Here is a 21,296-nt window from a genome sequence, read left to right on the forward strand (position 1 = left end):
CGAAACGATCGAACCGCTAAGTGAGGGCGGAAAGAACCCTTCCCCGAAGGACGAAACCGTCAGCGACCCGATGACGGAAGCGCCCGTTTTAGTGATGGATTTTTCCGATCCGACACCGAGTCCGCAACGGTTTACTAAGAATTAGTTCAGCTCCGTGGATCCGCGGCTCCGTCTTTTTTATGTAACCACCACCTTTCGGGAGAAGTCAGCGTGCGCGAGCGCAACGTCTTCTTTGGCTTGTTTGCCCTTGCCTTTTACCCCCACACCACACCCCCTTTCCCATCTCACACCTGAATGGGAGAATGTGTCTCGATTTTTCCCGACGTTCGATACAACACGGTGGAAAATCGAACCATCGGATGTCCTTTCGTCTCTCGGCTTGCGGCAAAAATTACTCAACTCTTTTGCTAACGGGCAACCTCTGCCTCTCTCCTCTCTCGCAAACGGCCAACTTGCTCACCCAATCTGCTTCGCTCCCTGCTTTATCTTCCTCTAAGCATCCTTAACCATGCCTTCTAAACGCTCCCCAACATATCCTTACACCGATCCCAGTATCCTTGGGGATACCGTTCTCTCAGTCTCTCGGTTGACGCGAAAAAACCTCTCCCACGGCACACTAACGCACACTCGCACACATACTGAGCGGTAGCAAGGGAGGGAGGACACATTTTCAGTCATAAAATGCAAGGTTTCAAGCTGGTTCGTTTTTTAAACGCTTCTACGCCAGTCACATCGGAGTTTTATCGGTTTCAGAAACGTTCGCCCGTCAGGGCCAAAAGTGAGACACAGTGCAGACCACTTTTAAGAACTAAGTCACACACACACACACACACTCACACACAAGCACACCAACGAACACACACAGGCATACATACACACACGAAATCAATTTTACAAGTAAACCACTGAAGTGCAGAGATCGATTCCAGAGAGGGTGTTTTTTTTCCAACAAGAACTACGACCACTATGGAATTTTCTTTTCCCACCATTGTTTCGTAACTATTACTACCGACTTGCGACTACGTTAAGCGGTGTCTTTTAAGTTGCGCTCCTAACTCAAACTATCCCCCTTTCGATAAATTGCAAAAACGGACATTTCAAATCCAATCGAAGCCTGCTATGATTAAAACAATTTTCTAACAGTTTTCGTTTCACTGCAGCAAAGTTGCCTACTACTTTCAGTGGGCCGTAACCTCCCAACTGCTGTTGCCTTTCGAGAACGACCTACTAATCACCAGAATTCAGAAACGTACCGAAGCGGACAGCTCACTCTTCAGTGCGGAAAACCAACACCAGCTGCACAACAAGCGACGACGATGCGCTCGGAACCGTCCCTATCGCGCTTCTGAGAACGAGTCACCACACCGCGAACTGCCTTGGATATTTATCCACGATTCTCGTGCGGTTTTCTTCTTTTCGCCTACTCCCCCACCCCACCCTACTTCTCTTCCTGTACCCTCGAAACCCTTAGCACGGAGTGAATTCTCGCGCGAACCTCGCGATCTCTCGCGCTCTGTATCGCGGTTTTCTACTCCGAGAGCGATGCTGGCGCGATACCGTTCCGTTCCAGATTCCATGCACGGAGGGACGTAGTTTTCACTCTCCCCGCGAAGTTTGCTAGTAACTGCTCCGCTGAGTTACCACAGAAAAAAAAAATGTTGGGGATGTTATGCCCATCCTGTGAGTGTTAAAAAAGGCAAGCAACAAAGAGGGATGAAGAAAAATCAGGAAAGAGCGAACAAATGGGAGAAAGAGAGAGAGTTGACAAGGGAAAAATCTGCCCGTGGGGATGGTGGAAATGGAGGGAGGCGAAGATTTCGCGCTATCCTCCAGTGCGCATGCGTTTGATCGGCTCTGCAGAGATGGCGGCCCGTAACGCCAGTGGGGACACAAGGACATCCTGTAGGAACGTTCGAGTACATCCCCTTATGGTTGGGTGTGTGTATGTGTGTGTGAGAGAGAGAGTAAATATGCAGCTCACTGTGGGGTAGACGGAATGGAGCCTTCACGAATTGGTAACGAAAGAAAAACGACTATACGGTACGAAACTAACGAAATTAAAGAAATTGGATACTTTTCAATGCTTCAAACGGCGCTTTTTTCCGATTGAAGGGTAACTGGTAGTTACCCTGTCAATTCCACAGTTTCTCTCCCCCCGTTGTGTCCTCCGGACACTCTTCCACCACGTAACCATGTGAGACTGCCACAGGATACAGGCAGGGATTCTTGGATCGATAATTCTTTCGTCGAGTCTTTTTTTTTCTCTGCTCGCCCGTCTGCACTCATTATGTCATAGCTGCGTAAAATGTTTGACCGATGCCTTCGCCACCCAGGAATTGGTTGTTTCGTGTTACCAACTATTGTTCTTCCACCGTTTTTTGTGGCACTGACGGAATGCTAAGGGAACACTAGGCTGCGTAATGGCACCGATTGGCAAAGGCAACGTTTCTGGAAAAACCACTTAATATAACGAACACCTTGCGCTTTTGGCGTTATTACCCCTTTTCTCTGTATCTCGCACGCACGCTTATCCTTGGCGGATTTTCTGCGCTTCGTCGGCCCTGCTTTTTCGGACGTTTCGTCGACTTTCGCAACCCTTGCTGGAGCACCAATTTTCCTCAACCAGGCCGACCGACACGGGACCAGAACCTAACACCTCTTACTATGACCACATAGAACCGAATACTCTATGCAAGTGGGCCTTTTTTCCGTCCGCTCCGTGGCTCAAGGACCACGCTTCCGGTGGGCGCGGGGAGGGAAAAGCGCCCGAGAGTGCCCACTTTCTCTCTTTCTCTCTCTCATCCTCTCTCTCTCCTCTGGTTTTGCGTTCCTTCGCTCGGAAAATTCCCTGCTCTCCGGCGGGCGCGGGCAAACACAAAAAAGGGCACTGTGGGAAAATTGGCAAGCTGCGTGTTCCCAGCAAAACTCCAGCAGGCGCGCTCTCGCTGCGCCAAGACAGTCCGCCTTGCAAGGACCCCGGCCTTCCCGGCTGCTGTGGCCATGCTCCAATTTTCCCAACTCCCACTCCAGCTCGACGCCAGTGATTGTGTAATCATCAGTGCCCTACTCCCATTTCACCACACCCCAATCGGACACCTCGGCGCCCCATCGCTGCTAACTTTCTTTTTTTCCCTTTTGCTCTCGCCAAATGCTAGTTGCTCTTCGCAAGATGGCGACGGTCGCTCACGGGTCCTGCCCTCCAGGAGCCGTGAGCCCCCTGCACGGTGGGGTTGTTTCAGGGGAAAATTGGCCTCCTTCATCCTTTTGGGCAGCGTGATGGAGGTGGGAGCGTACAACGACAACAACAATCCATTACGTCATACCTCAGCTGTTACGCCATTAGTGTTTCCCCGCTGGCAGACGAGCGACCTGCCTTCCTGCGGTCAAAAAAAAAAACTCCACCGTTCCCAATCAGCCCAACGCTGCCAGAGAATAGAACGGCCTTTGGTGTCCGCTTTCCCGTACGGTTCCAGCCTCTTCCTGGTCGATACGGCTATCAATTCCCAATTTATCCTCACGCTATCGAATGAATCAAACAAAACCATCTGAAAGCAATCAGAAAAACATATATTCAACAATTTTTCAACAAGCTACACCTTGCGTCAATCATGCAGCAATTATATAACCATCGTGCGCCTTGCTCGGCGATGGCGGGCGGGGTTTGACGTGCTGGATGGGTAGACCGGCACGGTGTTGGGCACCACTCCCGTTGCTTTGGCCTGCCAGCAAATCCTGGCCCTACTCCAGCGCTCCGCTCGACGGTGGATAAATCCAACGGTTTCCAGTAACGAAATCCGGAAACCCATTCGAGGACCTTACAATCGAGACGGGCGGGTTTGAAACTTGGGGAGCGGGCGAAATGAAACGAAGGTATGAACAGGAAATTGGAAAGGAATAGATAAAAAAGGCAAAAAATATATATCGACCGCGGCTGAGCAGACAACGGATCCTGAAACTAATGAAAGGAAAAGAAAATGGAGGGGCACAAGGAACATCAACGTAATGTCCCGATAAATGAATGTAACTGAAAATGTTTTAAAACTAAATTATCTAAATAGTGAAAACAGAAAATCCAAAACTTGATTGGCAAAAATTAAAATTGTCTTAAGAGTGACCATGGCAATTCTTATTAGTTGGTTTAATTTCGAAGACAGTTATTAAAACTGCATTCATATATGAACATTACTATCGAATAGTGATAGTAATCGAATCAGTTTTTTAAAGTATTCAATCCAATCCAGTATTTTTCGATACTGATAAAACATTCACTCAGTCTAGTCGTCGACCTTTCAATCATTTTCGCTATTTCTGCAGCAATTTGCAACCGATGCTTAAGCTTCTTTGGGATTAGCGGATTTTTCCGGGATAATAAACAATAAACAAATTCTATTTGCTTCTACAAAACAGGACTAGATAGCATAGTCACAAATCAAAACATCACAAATTTTCAAGACTCAAAATTTAAACAATAATATAAATTGTAAATCCCTGAAAAAAAAGTTAAAAACTTCGGTACCTAATGCGTCTTTGTAGTGTGCAACAATTCTCCAACAAACTGGATGTTTCATATCTTAACATATTTACACTCTCTGCAACTACAAGCACTCAAGTGTTCAGCCCATGAATCAATATAAACCATTGCAAAACGACAGCACTTTGTTCCAATGAATATTTGCAAATAACTGCAAATAACTCTATAAAGAACAGTAAAAGAACATTAAAAAGTCGTCTGGTTGTTGTTTTTCTATCTGAAGTGTTTGCGTTGAATTTGCGAAACATCTTTACGTCACCTTTTGTCCGTCCTTAGCAACCACTTCTTCGAGTTGATTTTCTGGCAGACCCTAAGAAATCAACAAGGTACCTAGCTGTACTGGAAGGATAAATAAATCATAACAGAAAACGTCACCACACGATCGTGATCGGCCGGTTGATAAATACCACGAGAGCTGGGCACATGTTCAATCACTTAGCACCCGGCCTCTTCCCCGCCCGATGACGACACGGAAATTACACCTTTACGAGACCATGCTGCCCCTGTCAAGGGGTATCAATATTTAGCGTGTTTCAAATCGGCTGCTAATTGCAGCAACGCTTGCTGGTTTCAGGAACGCTGCGGGACGATTGCCACTAAAGCGCCAGCACGCTAACGTGCTGACGGATCACTAAAAAGTACGATCATGTCTTCCTGTAACGATCATGTCGCACTCGATAGCTATCGAATCGTCGCGAGATCGTTAATTCACCGATTTGAGATATGTATATCTTCTATGTCCACTCGGTTCTCGGTTACGCATGATGCGCCGGATCCGTACCGGAGACGTGCTATATCGCGGCAGTTCTCACAAACAGCCTTAGGACGTGACGTTTTTATCACCTCCCGGAGAAGAATCCGCTTCAGGCGATCGGGAACAATTAGCAGAATGGGGTACAATTAACAATGAATTTATACTATGCACAGTTGATTTGCACCAAGGACATCGTCTGATACGCCGGCAGCTTTAAGTTTTGCCTCCGATAGCCTGGTCTGACGATTGTTAGACGGTAGGACGGTCCATGACGATCTATTAGCACTTTCTACGTCACAATCACACGTCACACAGCAGCATATTATCTTCTTAGCTTGTCTCGTGATCTGCTCAATTCAGCATCCAATAAAGGATTATATTATCAATCTTTTTATTATTACAATTTAGCCGTTAGATCTCATCAAAGTTTGGGTAACTTTCAAATCGTTGCGAAATGCATTTTGGTATTAGTTTTGGAAGCTGTAACAAAGTAAAAGTGTACAGGAAAGATGATTTAATAATATTTAAGTTTTCAACAAATTATTAAAACTAGTCAATACATATAGATTTGCAACCCTCTTATACAGATCAATAGAATTCATACACATTCAAACACACTTACATGATTTATCCCAATGTAACGAACACATGTATAAAATCATAAAAAAATTAGTTTACATCTCTTTGAAATTACGAACGTTAGTTTAAGTTTAAGTATATCAGCTGTAGTAAAATCAACATTATCATCGAACACCTGGAAAAGCGCAAATTGAAATTGATTTACTGTCGCACTTGCACACTCGCCCGTGTTTGACAACATAAGAGTATTTTTAAACGTTTGATTTACATCGTGCCATGTCGGTATTGCCATTTTGACGTGCCATCGCAATTCATTTGCATCATTAGCGTGGACCTACGAATCCGTGAATGCACTCGGTCGATAATGGAAAAGTTGTACCGACGAGCGTCACGTTTCTCGCAAGCGACTGAATTGTTTGAAGGAGGGTTGATTGCAAGGCAACTGGACAGCTTTATAAATAATATCGCAGGTAATAAATATTTGTACATGCTTTTCACATCGCCGGATATACAATGCGCAGTGTTTGAGATGTAGAAAGAGGATGAATTCATCGAAATAATGAATGAAATGACTATGGCAGTAAACTGCTTGCGTTGCCATTTTAGCTTTCCCTCTCATTTGAAGTGTTGGGCTGCAGTAATCAGTTATCAAGATTTATTTTTGATCTTGAATTATCACTTTATCATCAGATGTTGCTTTACTTTATTGATGATTCAAATCTCGTTTATTACTTGAATGTTTTGAATTATGTAAATTTACAACCGCTGTAACATTTGACAACCGCTGTAAATGAAGCAAAGCTTCTTGAAAAGCTTTCGTAGCATTTGAAAGCACTGATTATGGTTTGAACCGATTGGCAGTTGAAAAAACCGAATATATATTAATTTAAAATACTTGATGAATGTACTGTAATATTTTTTGGATTATTACTAAATTAAAAAAGTTTTTCAAAAATAGATTTAAGATAAGCGGTGTAAGTTTGCTTTATTGACGTTTTCAACCAGCAAGCGATGTATAGCGAAATCATGGTAAATTTTATGTGACAACCCAACTATGTGAAATGGTTAGGAGTCCAGAAATTACATAATCAACACTTCAATACACTCGGCATAAGAATTTTTTTTACACTTAATAAGTGTTGTTCACTTATTGTTCTAATAAAAATGAAGCTCGTCCTATAGACGTTACACGTTTTGCTCTTTGTTTTATGAGATAATTAATTTTTACATTGTAGATTCCATTTGATTGTTCAAAGTTCAGGTTTGCCCGAGTAGAATGCAACATTCACCGTTATCACCAATCGAAATTCTATGCAGATAAACAATATGGATAAACAACTAGTGCGCTCGGTTGGAACCCATCGTTAGTCAACTATGGCGGTACGTTTCCATGGGTAACGGCACGGTTGTTATTTTGGTGAAGGCTTTATTTTCATTTCGTGCATCCAAGCAAGTGGCAGGTTCAAGTTTTCTTCCAAGTTAAACTCATCACGATGGTGCGCGAAGAGGTAGAAAATGATTTTGGGCCCAAAAAGTAAGTAGTTTATCCAATTTTGATGGCAAATTGTTAGTGAACAAATAATCATAACCGTTTTTTTCCATATCCAAAGAATGACCAAGAAAACTATTCAAGCATCGTGTCGTAAGAATAAACTCTATCTTACTCCACACTTGAACGAAGTTCTGTATCTACACTATTCAGGTGAGAAATTTGAACGCGATAATTGAAGGATCCCTTTCAATAATGTTTGTCACCTAACAGGATACAATGAGATCGACTGCCTGGAGGAGTACGTTGGATTGAAATGTCTCTGGCTTGAGTGCAACGCCATTTCCAGCATTTCCGGTCTGAAACATCAACCATTATTGCGCTGTCTGTACTTGCACAACAACCTCATCAAGGTCAGTACCGATATGTATTGATTTTTATGTTTCATATCAACTTTCGAGAGCATTCTGTTTGATCCGCATTCTGTTTTCTATACTGCAGAAAATAGAAAACCTAGAACATTGCAAACAGCTGGATACCCTGAACCTTTCGCATAATCACATAACAAAGGTAGAAAATTGTGGCATCGGTAAGTAGTAATACCAGAGCAAGCATAGGCTAAATGAGACCCTTACTGAACCTAACCATTTGAATTTTTTTTATTGCAGACATTTTGCCCGTCTTGAACACACTCAACCTGTCACACAATTATTTAAAATCGATCGAGAGTGTGGAAGATCTTCGAAAGTGTGATTTTGTTTCCGTTCTCGACATTTCACACAATCGCATCGAAGACATCGCTATCGTAAAGGTAAGGTCGATCTAGTCCATGCTTAGCTGTCTGCATGTCTACAACAATTTCTGTTCCCTTCCTCCACCACCCCAATCAGGTTCTTGGAGCTATGAAAGGGCTGCGCGTGCTAACACTGACGGGGAATCCGGTGGTCAATGAAATACCTTCCTATCGCAAAACATTAATACTGGAGTGTGTGAGTTCTGAGAGTCCTTCTCGGTGTGCAATTGTTATATTGCTTAATCTTTAAATATTTTACAGAAAACACTCACATACCTCGATTCCCGTCCCGTTTTCGACAAAGATAGAGCATGTGCTGAAGCATGGTAATGTACACCATTTTGGGTGATTATAGAAAAGAAATTGTATAATACTTCTCGTTTTCCAGGAAACGTGGTGGATATCAAGAGGAGCTTAAGGAGCATCAACGATGGAAGAAAGAAGAGCAGCGTAAAATGAGGCGTAACATTAATGGTTTGTTGCCTAAACTAATCCTTAATGCTTTTTTAAACAACATCTCTCAACATTTTAGCAACATTACGTCTCCGTCATCGAGGGGATGGGGAACCAGAATTGGTAGTGTATAGAAAAGTTTTAACTAATTAACATATATTCCAAAAATAACAGTACAATATCTCCTTAATAACAGCTGAAAACAAGCAGCGACGAGGAAGCAGATGTAGAGAAAAATGAATCGTCCAACACAAAGGAAGAATTACAGGATATGCAGGAGTTATCCAATTTGGAAGCGTGGCAAGAAACGGAAGCCTTGTCCAATCAGCTTCCAGATGGACAAACATCCCCTTCGCCATCAACATCTTACGGTCAGCGGAGTGGTGTTGATGTAAAGGACAAGCCAAGCCTAGAACAAAGCCAACAAAATACGGCAGTTAATAACAAGGATAATATGAAAAGATCGCTTGTCGAAGAAATAAGCAACGAAGAATACCACCTGCTAACAGCTAGGAAAGATTCGAACGAAAAACATCAGAACGACTCGACAGCAACCATAAACGAGATGACATTAGAAAAGAAGGCTTTGGAGGCAGTTGCAAACAAGCCAGATAAAGAAGAACTCTCCGGCGCAAGCGAGAACATGGTAAAGACATTTGGAGATGATATAAGAGAAGGTGAAAATTGCCCCATAAACGAGATTGAATCACTAAAAGAAGAAAACCCCGGTACACCTCTGGCGCGAAAAGAATCTGAAGCCGATCTTAAGACGGAGGATCAACTCGTAGTAACAACACAAGAGTCATTGAATACGTTGCAGATTGAAAATGAAAAAGAAAGTAAAATAGCTTCGGCCGAAAAAGAGGAAACACTTAACGTCGTAATACATTCGAAGGAAATTTCCATCACCATGCAACCGTCGTGCAGCGACGGGAAGGAGATTCCTCGAACTTCCAAGGATGATGAAGTATGCGAGAGAGAGCGGAAGCCTTCCGTCGCCTCCGTCGATTACGTCACCGGGTCGGATTCCAATTCGGATCCCACACTCGTCACGGATTGTGACAGCTGCATTCGCAACAGCAGCGTGGCGTATAGCTCCCGATCGGACACCTCCGACAGCGAGGACATGTTCGACAAGATTGTCCCCAGGAAGCACCGCAAGTTGGCGTCCCTTGTACGCACCGACCCGTCGTCGACTGGCAGCAGCTCGGAGTCGGATGATGAAACGGGGGCACTCGGTAGCAAGCTGGATCGGCAGAATACGATCACCGAGTTCATCGACGAGTACAAACGGTTCTTCCGCTCGGTGGACACGCGTGACCCGAAGTGTGTCGTGAAGAACCGGCATAAGCTGGTGCGTCCTCAGACGGCTAAATCGCAGCGGACGGAACCGCTCATCTACGACGGCGTTCTGAAGTCGATGGAGCGCCAGTCGAACGCGAGTAAAATTGAACAAGTACGCCAGGAACGGGCGGAGGCCTGCGCGAGCATGGCCAAGGAGAGCGTCTTCGAGCGACTGCTGAAGGGTCACGCAGCAGTCGATATGGACATCGAGAGTCCGACGATTTCGATCGGGGGTAAGCCGCACAACCTAAACGAGTACCGTTTGGACGTTTTCCGCGAAGGTCCGGCCAAGCTGCAGACACTGATCGATCGCGTTACGGCGCACAAGGATCGGTACAATGCACAAATCGACAGCATCCACGTCCAGCTGGCGAACATTATGGACGACTACGGGCAAATCAGTGAGAAGCTGAAGAGGGTCGACAACATGATACAGACCATTGAGGAGGAAGTGGACAGAGATGATGAGGACGAATTCAACGACGCGTTGGATAAAATCCCACAGCAAAGCACCACCGAGCGGATCGTCGAAGCCGTAGCGGTCGGTACCGGAAACGATCAACCCATGTCGTCCGGGGAATCAAGTGGGGCTTCATTTGATCCTGCACTATTTGAACACGACGAGCAAGGTGATGAGAATGAACCCGGTTCTCGCATTGAAATTGAAGAAGGAATCTTCGTCGCCGCTCCGCAGAGAAAATCCATCCCGGACGAGTTCCATGGCGATCCGGTGTACCGCAAGTTTATCGACATTCAGCACGAAATAGACAAGCTGACGGCGGACGAAATATTCCATGTACTTTCTGAGGCCGCCCGGGAGCTGCACGGCGATGACGAGCAGGAAACTAGGCTGCTGCACGACGCCGTGGACGAGTATTGGGCGCGGTACGACGATGTCGAGGCATTCCGTCGCTGTCTCAACCTGAATGCGCATCCGATCATCCAACGGTTCAAGCGGTTCATCGAGTGTCAGTGTGAAACCGACACGGATTCGGAGGATCGCGAGCACGTCCGGAAGCTGGAGCAAGCGTACCAGCGATACGAGAGGCGCCTGTCGAACCATCTGTTCGATGAGTATCTCATCATGAGCCGGAAGGTGAGCATCGCGACCACCACCGGTGGGGAATCGAGTGCGGCGGAGCTGGAGATTATCGAAATCGAACCAGACGCTGGAGAGGTAGCAGGTGTTTCAGGGGTAAGGCGAAGCAATGCATGGGATTTTAAAGAACCTGGTGAAACCCCGGCAGCCACTGAAGAGTCCCCCGTTCTAATGAAATCGGATGCGGACAAAACGGCACCAAAGATCGACGAGCTAGAAGATGAGGAGTCGAAGCCGGAACAGGAAGATTTATTCAACGAAGATTCACAACGTACTCAAGTCAAGGTGGAAAAGGAAATTTCATCCTAAACGAACAATAACCGGTAGTGAGCACTTGGAACCAGTTTTTTATATCGGCACCGTTTTTAAATGAGACATTTCTGCGTACTTTGTGCACCATTTTTAGAAAGAATAAAACAACTGCACGTAGATAAAAACTGTTCTACTGTTTATTATCACTGGTTCTATTAATCGAACATTGGATTTTCGCGTACAAACTACTTCCCTTGGGGTCGGTAAAGATACTGGAGTATCCGTGGGATGCTCAGTCCTTCTGGTTGTAGTAACCCCTGGCCGAGGATTCCTCCAGCAGTGTGACGAGGGAGTCGAGCGTTTCCTCACCCGTCGGCACAATCTGATCCGGTGGCAGCACGAACCCGTTCCAGGCACCGGAGTCCGGTCGCAGCTCGTAGGTGTAGGCGATTTTCACATCCTGTACACCGTAGCTCCAGTCCACGCTGGAACCGCTAGCCGGATAGATCGCGTCGTAGACATTGCCGTACTCGTACTCGGTGCCGTACCGTTTTGCCAGCGACTTCACCGTCGCCTCAGCGATCTCGTTCAAATCCTGATGGTTCGGCGAGTGTTCTCCGGTGTGACCGTAGGGGAAGAGAAGCAGCTGCGAGTACGAGTGGAACGCAATGTACGCGCCAAGCTTGCCCTTGAGCGAGTTGACGAACGAGGACAGCGACTTCATCTCGACCTCCGAGAACGCCTTCGGTCCAGCGTACGTATCCGCGCAGGCATTGCTGCTGGTGCCCTGCTCGGCCCAGTGGAAGTCCCAGTTCCGGTTGGGGTCAGCACCGAAGCAGAACGCTCCGTACTGCTTGCGCGTCTTGCGCCACAGTCGGTTCACCTTGAACGTGTACTCGTACCCGTCGGGGTTCACGTTCGGGAACACGTACCAGTCGAACTTTTCGGCCACGGCGCGCACCTGCGGGTTCTGGCTGGTGAGCAGCTCGTTCAGGATGTACGTGACCGTGGCGGGCGAGATCCATTCCCGCGCGTGTATTCCACCCTCGAGGAACACTCCCGGCCGTCCCTCGCCGTACGACACCTTTACACCCTTGAGCGTGCGGTTCTGATGGGAGCGACCCGCGTCCAACAGCTGCACCTCCCGGTGCTCCTTGGCCAGCTTGTCCAGCCAGGCATGAATCTCCTCCAGCGTGTGGTAGTCCGTCCAGTCGAACACTCCCTTGGCGCGCTTGTTCATCAGCCGGCTCCGCTCGACGTCAAACGATCGCTGCACGTTCTCATCGAGCACCGTGTGCGGGATGTAGTCGGCTTCGAGTGCCTCGGTGAAGTCGGCCAGCTTGTGCGGTGCCACAATGATGTCGAATCGGTCGCCCACCTTCCGCGCCGTCTCGAGGAATATCAGACTGTCGCTCGCCCTAGCCATGGACGCGATCGCTTCGAACTGTTCCTCGCTCTGGGGTGTCACCAGATAGAGCCGGTAGTTATCGTAGCGCGCTACTTCCGCCGCTTCGATCGCGACGGCCCCGAAGGCCAACGCCACCGCCAGAACCGTTCCGAAGTAGGCCACGTTCCGCTGCATGTTCGTTCGCTCGCTCGCTCCACTCGACTGTACCGGCATGTTCCCGATGGAGTAGCCTTTTTATACCGGGGATCCCATGCGGGTGTACATGCCGGGCCTCAAGCGATGTCTTCCTCCGCACCTGTACATTGAAGGATGTAACCCCTCGCACCGCGGCTGACGGTAATCGAGATACGGATCCGGTACGGTGAAGTGTGTCCGACCCCCTCTCTTTCGTTATCGAGCCTTTTGGCACAGCGTGAGCGTTTGCCACGAATGCTAAAACAGCCTTTCTTAAGCCTCCAGAAGTAGCGACACTCTTGAACATTATCGCAGCTTAACTAGCGCACGCCCAGACCGATTTCCGTAAGCCGGCTCACGCATCCGAACTCAGGCGAAATGCACTGTCGATAAAGATTACACCTTGTCGATCGACGTCGGCTGCCGCGACCGATTAGGGAACGCACTGTTGCGGGTCTCCCATGGTCGATTGGGCGTCCCATGGCGCCACCAGCATTATTCTCAACCGGAGGGATGCTAATTGCCGAGAACGCAAATTTATTCCACGCAATTAACGCAAATAAAAATCAACATCAAACCCGAGTGGTTATCGCACCAAAGGACGTCCCGAGTGCACACACACACACACATATACACACACTGGTGGTTAACGGAACACTTGACGGGTGAAAAACACACTTGAACTGGTGGCTATAAATACTGCACACTTACCAGTGGAGCATCACATCCGCCGGCGTGGAGTTCTTCAGCAAAACGTGCTTAGTTGTAGGGAAAAAAGGAGGTACGGTTTTTTTCTATACCACGCTAATCTTTTCAAGTACTTCGGCATTATCTGAAGAATGCCATCGAATGTCTGGGTAAATATGTTCACTGTCCCCACCTCCCAATGGGGACGGTTGACGGAATGTTGACCCATTACAGATTATCATGGCTACCGGTGGGTGGAAAATTGGACGGTGAACCGTTGACTAGCTCTTTTTGCATTTAGAGACATTGATCTGTAAGTGCTAGATCGATTCTATCCATATACTGAACTGTTTTAAAACATCAGCGATATGGTAGTCTGTTTTTCTACAATTTGCAGCACACCAACATGCCAAACAACATATTTTCTAACACGGATGAGAGTTGACACGTTTCATGGTATCGAAACAATATAGCAGTTTGCATACAACCACAACGATTTCTATCTAAATCTCTGTAAAGACCCACATTTGTCATACAAAAATTTACCAAACATGTCACAGAAGTGTGAATTATTATATAGAGACCTAATATTAACAAGCTTTCATATAAACCGGTTTTGTTTTCATTAGCCTCACGGCCACGAGAGACGAAAAACTTTTTCGGCACTCACTTTTTCGCGACTGTGAGTGCCGAAAAAGTTTTTCAAAATCTGTGGATGGACCACGAAAATGGTAGCGAAAAAAGGGTGAAAATGTTTTGACAGCTCAAATCTAAGCAAACTGTTCTGCCGTGGTGCGTATTATCACCGAGTCTAGCAATTATTGAACGTTTATTTGATATATTAATTAAAGAATTATCAATTTCATCCAAAATCTTCTGATAAAAGACAGTGTTGTGAGTGCCCTACGATAAAGAGCCCGGCCATGGTGAACTTCGTGAAAACGGTGTTGAAGCGAAAAAAAACCGGTTTTTTTCGGGTGAAAAATAATTTTCGCCTCTCGTGGCCGTGAGGCTATTCAAAAATTATATGAAAAAACACGTCAGTAATTTTTTTGTTTTGCTTGCCTTTCATCTTAAGGATTGTTTTTGCTTATTTTAGTCTTAGGCAGCCCAGATTTCACTGCCACAACAAAACCGTACTTTCAACACCAAAAAAGCTGGAACAGCGAAAACAGAGGCTTACTCCAAAAATGGAGCACCAAACTTTTGAAGAATGTTAGGTCAAAGAGAGCGTTGGAGTTCCAAACAGATCTGATTGGTGACAAACAGATTTGCCAATTCGAAGGAGAAAGTGGTAGCACCAGCTTTGATAGGTCAATAGTGTAGTTAAATAAAATGTCAATCTTAGTGCATTGTAGGTGGTCAACCAGCATGGACATAACGTAGAATCGTAGGGAAATCGTTTCCATCCAACCAAAACTGAACATCTTTCAAAAACTCATATGAAGAATGAATTTTTTGGATCTTTCAAAATCCCATGTGCTTGAAAAAATGCATAATTCGTACTCTAAATGTTATAAATTCATACTTATATCGCATGACGCGATTTAAAAACCAGTTGCTTTCGCAAGCATCAGCACGTGGTAGATAGTGTCGATGACTTGAATCGTCTTCATGGTCAAGCAAATGGAAAATATTTCTATGCTGAAAAAATGTTAAATAACTTCAAAAAACGTGCACATGAGTTGTGAATCTTTTTTTCAACTGCCTGTTAAGTTATTTTATGTTTAAAACATACACACATATCATTCCGGAAAAGAATACTATCTCAAGATTGTTGGAGCCATTAAAACGGGAAAGACTACTATAACCATGGGTTCCTCCTCTGTACGAGAGGACTTGACTAATCACACATACAAAGGGAAAAAGTCTAGTAAAGATTATGGGGGAGGGGAATACCATGACAAGATTGTGATTAAAGCAATACCAGATGTGTTCAATGAGACAGGAAAAAAATAAATATACGCTTGTAAGCTGTTGTTTCATCTTAGCTTGTTGTTGTCAGTATTTCCCAAGGTGTTTAAAAGTGCTTAATTAAATGTTACAACTAAAGATAAACGGGCCTGCCATCCTAGCTGTACTACAACGTTTAGGTTTCTTTGGCATGCGATACCACAGTATCACACTAGAAGTACGTTCACAGATGTTTAATAGAACAATGCTACTCTTCTTTACTTACATAACACGAATAAAAATTTCACAATATCACACGATTACTAAGCGTACTTCAAGTAAATTTCACAATACTCCACGCAATGCCTGCTGACTTGAACTTGTTGTTCAATTTCTTCGGCTCAAACTGTGGTTTTGCAAGCAAACAGAGCGGCACCCAAACATTAAACAAAGCGATAACGTACCACCATCGAACACGCGGGTTTATTGCCTCGGTTGAAGCAGCTCCAGTGGGTCGGTATTAATTTACATTTCACCACTCTTCGTAACGACTCCGTACCGACTACCGACCATGTCTGCAGTAGTTTTCCATCGGAGCTGGAAATAACCGGTTACAGCATCCTCGCCGTGCCGTATCAGGTGCCCCATCGTGTCGGTGCACCGCGGGGTCAGCCGAAGTAAACCGATCGGCCGCCCGTAACCTAGATGCACCGTTCCGCAAAGGATCTGGATTGAACCATCGGCTCCGAACCGGTGTGGACCAGATGTGCGACAGATCGGATGTGTATGGAACCGACCGACTGCCGGTGCATCCCTCATGTGCTGACAAACAATGACATTGCCGGCGGGGAGACGGGTTCTACTTTCATTGATAATCGATCTGGCATCGATCGATCATGCTATGCTGTTAAGGGACACGCTTGCACCAGCTGATCTACACGAGCAGTCACGCAAGCGCACTTTCTCTCCCGTCATCGCCGAGCCGGTTCGGACCGGTACCCGAACCCATAAATAGCATCCTCGGCCGATCGGGACTGGGACTGGGTGAACTCGTGACGCCAAGTAAACATAACACATCGCGATTCGGCTGTGCGAGTTCTACGCCATCGTAATCATATTCCAGAACGCTGCCGAATGTCGAGCGGGTCAAAACAGATCACTTTGGGGCTTGGCACGGGGCTCCCTCTAGGCGGCGTCATTGTGTTCGTGTTACGCGTAATGGGCCTTTGAGGTTCTATCAATTTAAATACAACAGTCAGCAAATTTATGACCCGCTCCCCCCGTCTTCCCCGGGCTGCGGTGATTACATCGGATGAAGTCAACTCCTAGAGGTGCCCGGACGACGTAAGGCATCCAGCGGCGATCTGCTATAGGTACGATTATCAACATACGGACGGGCTGCACGGCCTGGATTGGCGGCCCTAATCACCGTACACAGATGCACACACCCGTGGCGTGGCATGATGCAGCATCCCGACCGTTAAGTGATAGGGATTCTTTTCGGCCACACTCCGGCGACCTCCGCCGGCGTGTTGGGGGCTCGGTGTATAAATAATGGGTCCGATCGCGATCGGACGATCAGTTCAGTGCCTACCAGCTGTCAACGCTGTACCAGAGTGGGTGCCGGGATCTAGTTGTGTTCGTCCTGGTGGACGGTTTACTCAGCAGTGCCAAAATAGAAAATTGCGTTGGAAAACATGAGTGGCGCAGTGAATGGAACTGGAAAAACAAACGGAGTGCATGTAAGTATGTGAACTGTTGTTGAATACTGGTTTCGATGCAGACTTACGTTGTTCCTTTTCAATCGTGACGAAGTGACGTGTCGAGTTTGTAGATATCGCAGTATGCATTGATGGTGTCTCCAAAGCCTTCTTAGATCTGTTTTAAAATTGCTCATGACGAGTGTTTGTGTGTTTCCACCTCTCCAGAGCGCCTCCACCAATGGCCACCAACATCCGGAGGATCTAAAGATTGCCATCATCGGCCAGAGCAACTTTGCCGCCGAGGTGCTCGAGGTGCTGCTCGAGCGAGAGCACATGGTAGTCGGTGTGTTCACCATCGCCGATAAGGGCTCCCGGGAGGACGTCCTGGCGACGACGGCCCGGCAGCATCGCATACCGGTGTTCAAGTTCCCGGCCTGGCGCCGTAAGGGGGTCCCCATACCGGAAGTGCTCGAGCAGTACCGGTCGGTCGGGGCAAACCTCAATGTGCTACCCTTCTGTAGTCAGTTCATCCCGATGGAGGTGATCGATGGAGCGTCGTTCGGGAGCATCTGCTACCATCCGTCGCTGCTGCCGCTGCACCGCGGTGCCAGTGCCATCTCCTGGACGCTGATCAACGGTGACGAGCGGGCCGGGTTTTCCATTTTCTGGGCCGACGACGGGCTGGACACGGGCCCGGTGCTGCTGCAGAAGCAGTGCCCGGTGTACGGCGACGATACGCTCGACTCGCTGTACAAGCGGTTCCTCTACCCGGAGGGCGTGACGTCGATGGCGGAAGCGGTGGACATGATCGCCGCCGGGACGGCTCCAAAGATTCCGCAAACGGAAATCGGTGCCAGCTACGATCCGGCGCTGTTCCGAGAGGAGAACCAATACGTTAACCTCAACCAGTCAGCGGTAGCGGTGTTTAACTTTATCCGTGGTCTCGATTCGGTCCCGGGAGCGTTGGCGATTGTCGAAACGGAATCAGGCACGGAGGTTCCCGTGCGATTGTTCGGAGCATCACTATGCGCACGGAGATCCTTCGCCAATGCCAAACAAATCCAATTCAAAGGAACCACCGAGCCGGCGTACGTGTGCAAGGAAGGAATCTTTATCACCGGCACGGATGGACGCTTGGTGAAGGTGAAGCGCCTCAAGCGGGGCAATAAGGTGATTCAGGCCAGCCAGTGGTTTGAGCAGGCGAACGCCAAACCGGCCGCTCCGCTCGAGCTGACCGAGAAGGAGCTCGAATCGGACGCCATCCTGCGGGGAATTTGGAAGGCGATCCTCAAGGTGGAGATCGAGCCGGAAACGGACTTCTTCGCGTGCGGCGCCGGCTCCATGGATGTCGTACGCCTGGTGGAGGAGGTAAAGGACACCCTCGAGGTGCCGATTAGCAACGAAACCCTTTTCATGGCTCCGACGTACGGTGAGTTCATGCAGGAAGTGGTGCTTCGGTTGCGCAGTGGCAACGATTCGGTTGGAGTCGGTGCAAACATTGGATACGACTTTCGACACGTGGTGCTTAAGGCGAACCGAAGGGAAATTGTTGTCCCCACGCAGATGTTTGTGGGTGGCCGGTTCGTCGATGCCGAGGGTGGCAAAACACTTCCAATTGTAAATCCCACGACGGAACAGCCTATTTGCGAGGTAGCCGCCGCTTCGAAGGGTGATGTCGATGAGGCGGTGAAGAGTGCCGATGAGGCATTCAAGACCGTGTGGACGAACGTGTCGGCTCGTGAACGGGGTCAGATGATGTTCCGGTTGGCCGAGCTGATGGAACAACACAAGGAGGAACTGGCGACGATCGAATCGATTGACTCGGGAGCTGTCTATACACTCGCGCTGAAGACCCACGTTGGTATGTCGATCGATGCGTGGCGTTACTATGCCGGTTGGGCGGACAAGATCGAGGGAACCACTATCCCGGTAAGCCCGGCACGGCCGAACCACGTCCTGACGTTTACCAAACGGGAACCGATCGGTGTATGCGCGCTCATCACCCCCTGGAACTATCCGCTCATGATGCTCTCGTGGAAGATGGCGGCGTGCATTGCGGCCGGCAACACGGTCGTCATCAAGCCGGCCCAGGTGTGTCCAATGACGGCGCTCAAGTTTGCCGAGCTGACGGTTCGGGCCGGGTTCCCACCCGGCGTCATCAACGTCGTCACCGGGACCGGTTCCCTGGCGGGGCAAGCGTTGGCCGACCATCCGCTGGTGCGCAAGCTCGGCTTCACCGGCTCGACACCGATCGGCAAGCGCATCATGGCGTCGTGCGCTGAGTCGAACATTAAAAAGTGCTCGATGGAGCTCGGTGGCAAGTCACCGCTGGTCATCTTCGCCGACTGCGACCTCGAGAAGGCGGTCCGGCTCGGCATGTCGGCGGTGTTCTTCAACAAGGGCGAAAACTGCATCGCCGCCGGTCGCCTTTTCGTGGAGGATCGTGTGCACGATGAGTTCGTGCGCAAGGTGGTGAAGGGTATCCGCACGATGAAGATCGGTGATCCACTCGACCGTGCCACGGCGCACGGCCCCCAGAACCATCTGGCCCACCTGCAGAAGCTCCAGGAGTACTGCACCGTGGGAGTGAAGGAAGGTGCCACCCTGGTGTGCGGCGGCAAGCGGGTACCTCACCTCAAGGGACTCTTCTTTGAGCCGACCGTGTTCACCGACGTCGAGGATCACATGTACATCGCACAGGAGGAGTCGTTCGGGCCGATCATGGTCATCTCCAAGTTCCATAGCAGCGACTTTGAGGCACTCGTTGCTCGCGCCAACAACACCGAGTACGGGCTGGCGAGCGGTGTGTTCACCAAGGACATCCAGAAGGCACTCCTGTTTGCCGAGAAGGTCGAAGCGGGGACAGTTTTTATCAATACGTACAACAAGACGGACGTTGCCGCGCCGTTCGGTGGATTCAAGCAGAGTGGCTTTGGAAAGGATTTAGGTAAGTGCTGTTGACTGCGGGAAAGAACCGACCATTTAATATTCATTGGTTTCTCTTTGGTTTTTTTGTTTTCCACAGGGAAAGAAGCTTTAAATGAATACCTCAAAACCAAATGCGTCACGGTGGAATACTAATACAAATAAGTTTTATATGTTAAGTTTATATGCTAATAAATTATTATAAAAATGCAATCGTCTGTTGATATTCTTATCTACTTGAATTACTACATATGCAAAAAATAGAGTTAAAAAACAGTTGACGAGTGTTAAACTAATTGATTTTCCGTTAACGAAGATCTGGGAAAGAACCGTAATATCTATCCATTTGTTTTTCTTATTTACATTCTAGGCATAAGTTGGACTGTTGGACAAGTCTATATGTTGGGCTCAAATCTCTTTTAAATTGGAAATATTCTATTGATTTATGAACTTTAAGTTCGCAATTGCTAATAATTTCATTAACCGCTTTTATGACTAGTAAACTTACTAAGTCTTACAACTAGTTAACTGTAATGTTTACCACATAATGTTGTTATCTCTTAATAATTTTAAAAATATATAACATATCTCATTTTATAAAAGAGCTGAACTGCTTTTTAAAATGCATTCGCTAACTAGGCATAAATCCAAGGTTTCATTTCTTTTATGGATCGAACGTCTTACCGCGTGACTACATTAAGCGTACCATACCAAAAACCTGGTACGGTCTAGTGACAGCTTACCAGTGACGATGGTGCGATAGAAAGAGAGAAAAGTCGGTTTTTACCACCTGGGCCGCACCATTTTTTGGTATGGTACGCCTAATGTAGTTACGCGGTTAAACAGTGCCTCAAGCGCCTTAAGGCATGCAACTGAGCGTACCATCAACCGCAATCGTCTCCCAATGAGCCAAATTTTTACAAGCGATCCCAACCCAACTGGCGAATTTTGTCTCGTTATCATATCGTTACCATCTCGTTTGTTAATTTTCGATGTCCATAACGAGACAGTGTTGCACCAAAAAAGGGGGTGGGGTGCAACATTCAATCGGTTATTTTGTGGTGGTGTTAGTGCCAAACAGAGGTTACGAATGTGTGCGTGCTATTTCACCATAATGGCACGCACACAACTATATAATCCATTTCGGATGTCAAATGAGACGGAGAAGACGGTGTTGTATTCTGCTCGAGCCGCCAACGCGGAAATTTTTAT

The 21,296-nt window shown here is 47.4% G+C and overlaps 3 protein-coding genes across 3 annotated transcripts; 2 read left to right on the forward strand and 1 right to left on the reverse strand.

Moving 5' to 3' along the window:
• Nucleotides 1-7,357: 7,357 nt before the first annotated feature.
• On the forward strand, nt 7,358-11,351 carry LOC131293244 (dynein axonemal assembly factor 1 homolog). Its single transcript, XM_058321324.1, has 10 exons — nt 7,358-7,398; nt 7,475-7,566; nt 7,627-7,766; nt 7,855-7,942; nt 8,022-8,164; nt 8,244-8,342; nt 8,408-8,472; nt 8,535-8,620; nt 8,679-8,722; nt 8,796-11,351. The coding sequence occupies exons 1-10, from the start codon at nt 7,358-7,360 to the stop codon at nt 11,349-11,351; spliced, it is 3,354 nt and encodes a 1,117-aa protein (XP_058177307.1).
• A 235-nt stretch (nt 11,352-11,586) lies between these two features.
• LOC131293245 (zinc carboxypeptidase A 1-like) lies at nt 11,587-12,915 on the reverse strand. Its single transcript, XM_058321325.1, has one exon. The coding sequence runs from the start codon at nt 12,913-12,915 to the stop codon at nt 11,587-11,589; it is 1,329 nt and encodes a 442-aa protein (XP_058177308.1).
• Nucleotides 12,916-17,153: 4,238 nt separating this feature from the next.
• Nucleotides 17,154-20,240, forward strand: LOC131293246 (cytosolic 10-formyltetrahydrofolate dehydrogenase). The gene is made up of 3 exons (XM_058321326.1): nt 17,154-17,198; nt 17,385-20,106; nt 20,185-20,240. Exons 1-3 carry the CDS (start codon nt 17,154-17,156, stop codon nt 20,238-20,240), a joined length of 2,823 nt encoding a protein of 940 aa, XP_058177309.1.
• The last annotated feature ends 1,056 nt before the right edge of the window (nt 20,241-21,296 follow it).

This window comes from Anopheles ziemanni, chromosome 2 (assembly GCF_943734765.1).
Source record: "Anopheles ziemanni chromosome 2, idAnoZiCoDA_A2_x.2, whole genome shotgun sequence".
NCBI classification, from domain to species: Eukaryota; Metazoa; Arthropoda; class Insecta; order Diptera; family Culicidae; genus Anopheles; species Anopheles ziemanni.

Bases quoted from the DNA above. Each gene is read 5' to 3' on its own strand.
- LOC131293246 (XM_058321326.1), top strand. From the start codon at position 17,154: ATGAGTGGCGCAGTGAATGGAACTGGAAAAACAAACGGAGTGCAT. The intron at 17,199-17,384 runs GTAAGTATGTGA...CCACCTCTCCAG, and splicing joins GAAAAACAAACGGAGTGCAT to AGCGCCTCCACCAATGGCCA. The intron at 20,107-20,184 runs GTAAGTGCTGTT...TGTTTTCCACAG, and splicing joins TGGCTTTGGAAAGGATTTAG to GGAAAGAAGCTTTAAATGAA.
- LOC131293245 (XM_058321325.1), bottom strand. From the start codon at position 12,915: ATGCCGGTACAGTCGAGTGGAGCGAGCGAGCGAACGAACATGCAGCGG.
- LOC131293244 (XM_058321324.1), top strand. From the start codon at position 7,358: ATGGTGCGCGAAGAGGTAGAAAATGATTTTGGGCCCAAAAA. The intron at 7,567-7,626 runs GTGAGAAATTTG...GTCACCTAACAG, and splicing joins TCTGTATCTACACTATTCAG to GATACAATGAGATCGACTGC. The intron at 7,767-7,854 runs GTCAGTACCGAT...TCTATACTGCAG, and splicing joins TGCACAACAACCTCATCAAG to AAAATAGAAAACCTAGAACA.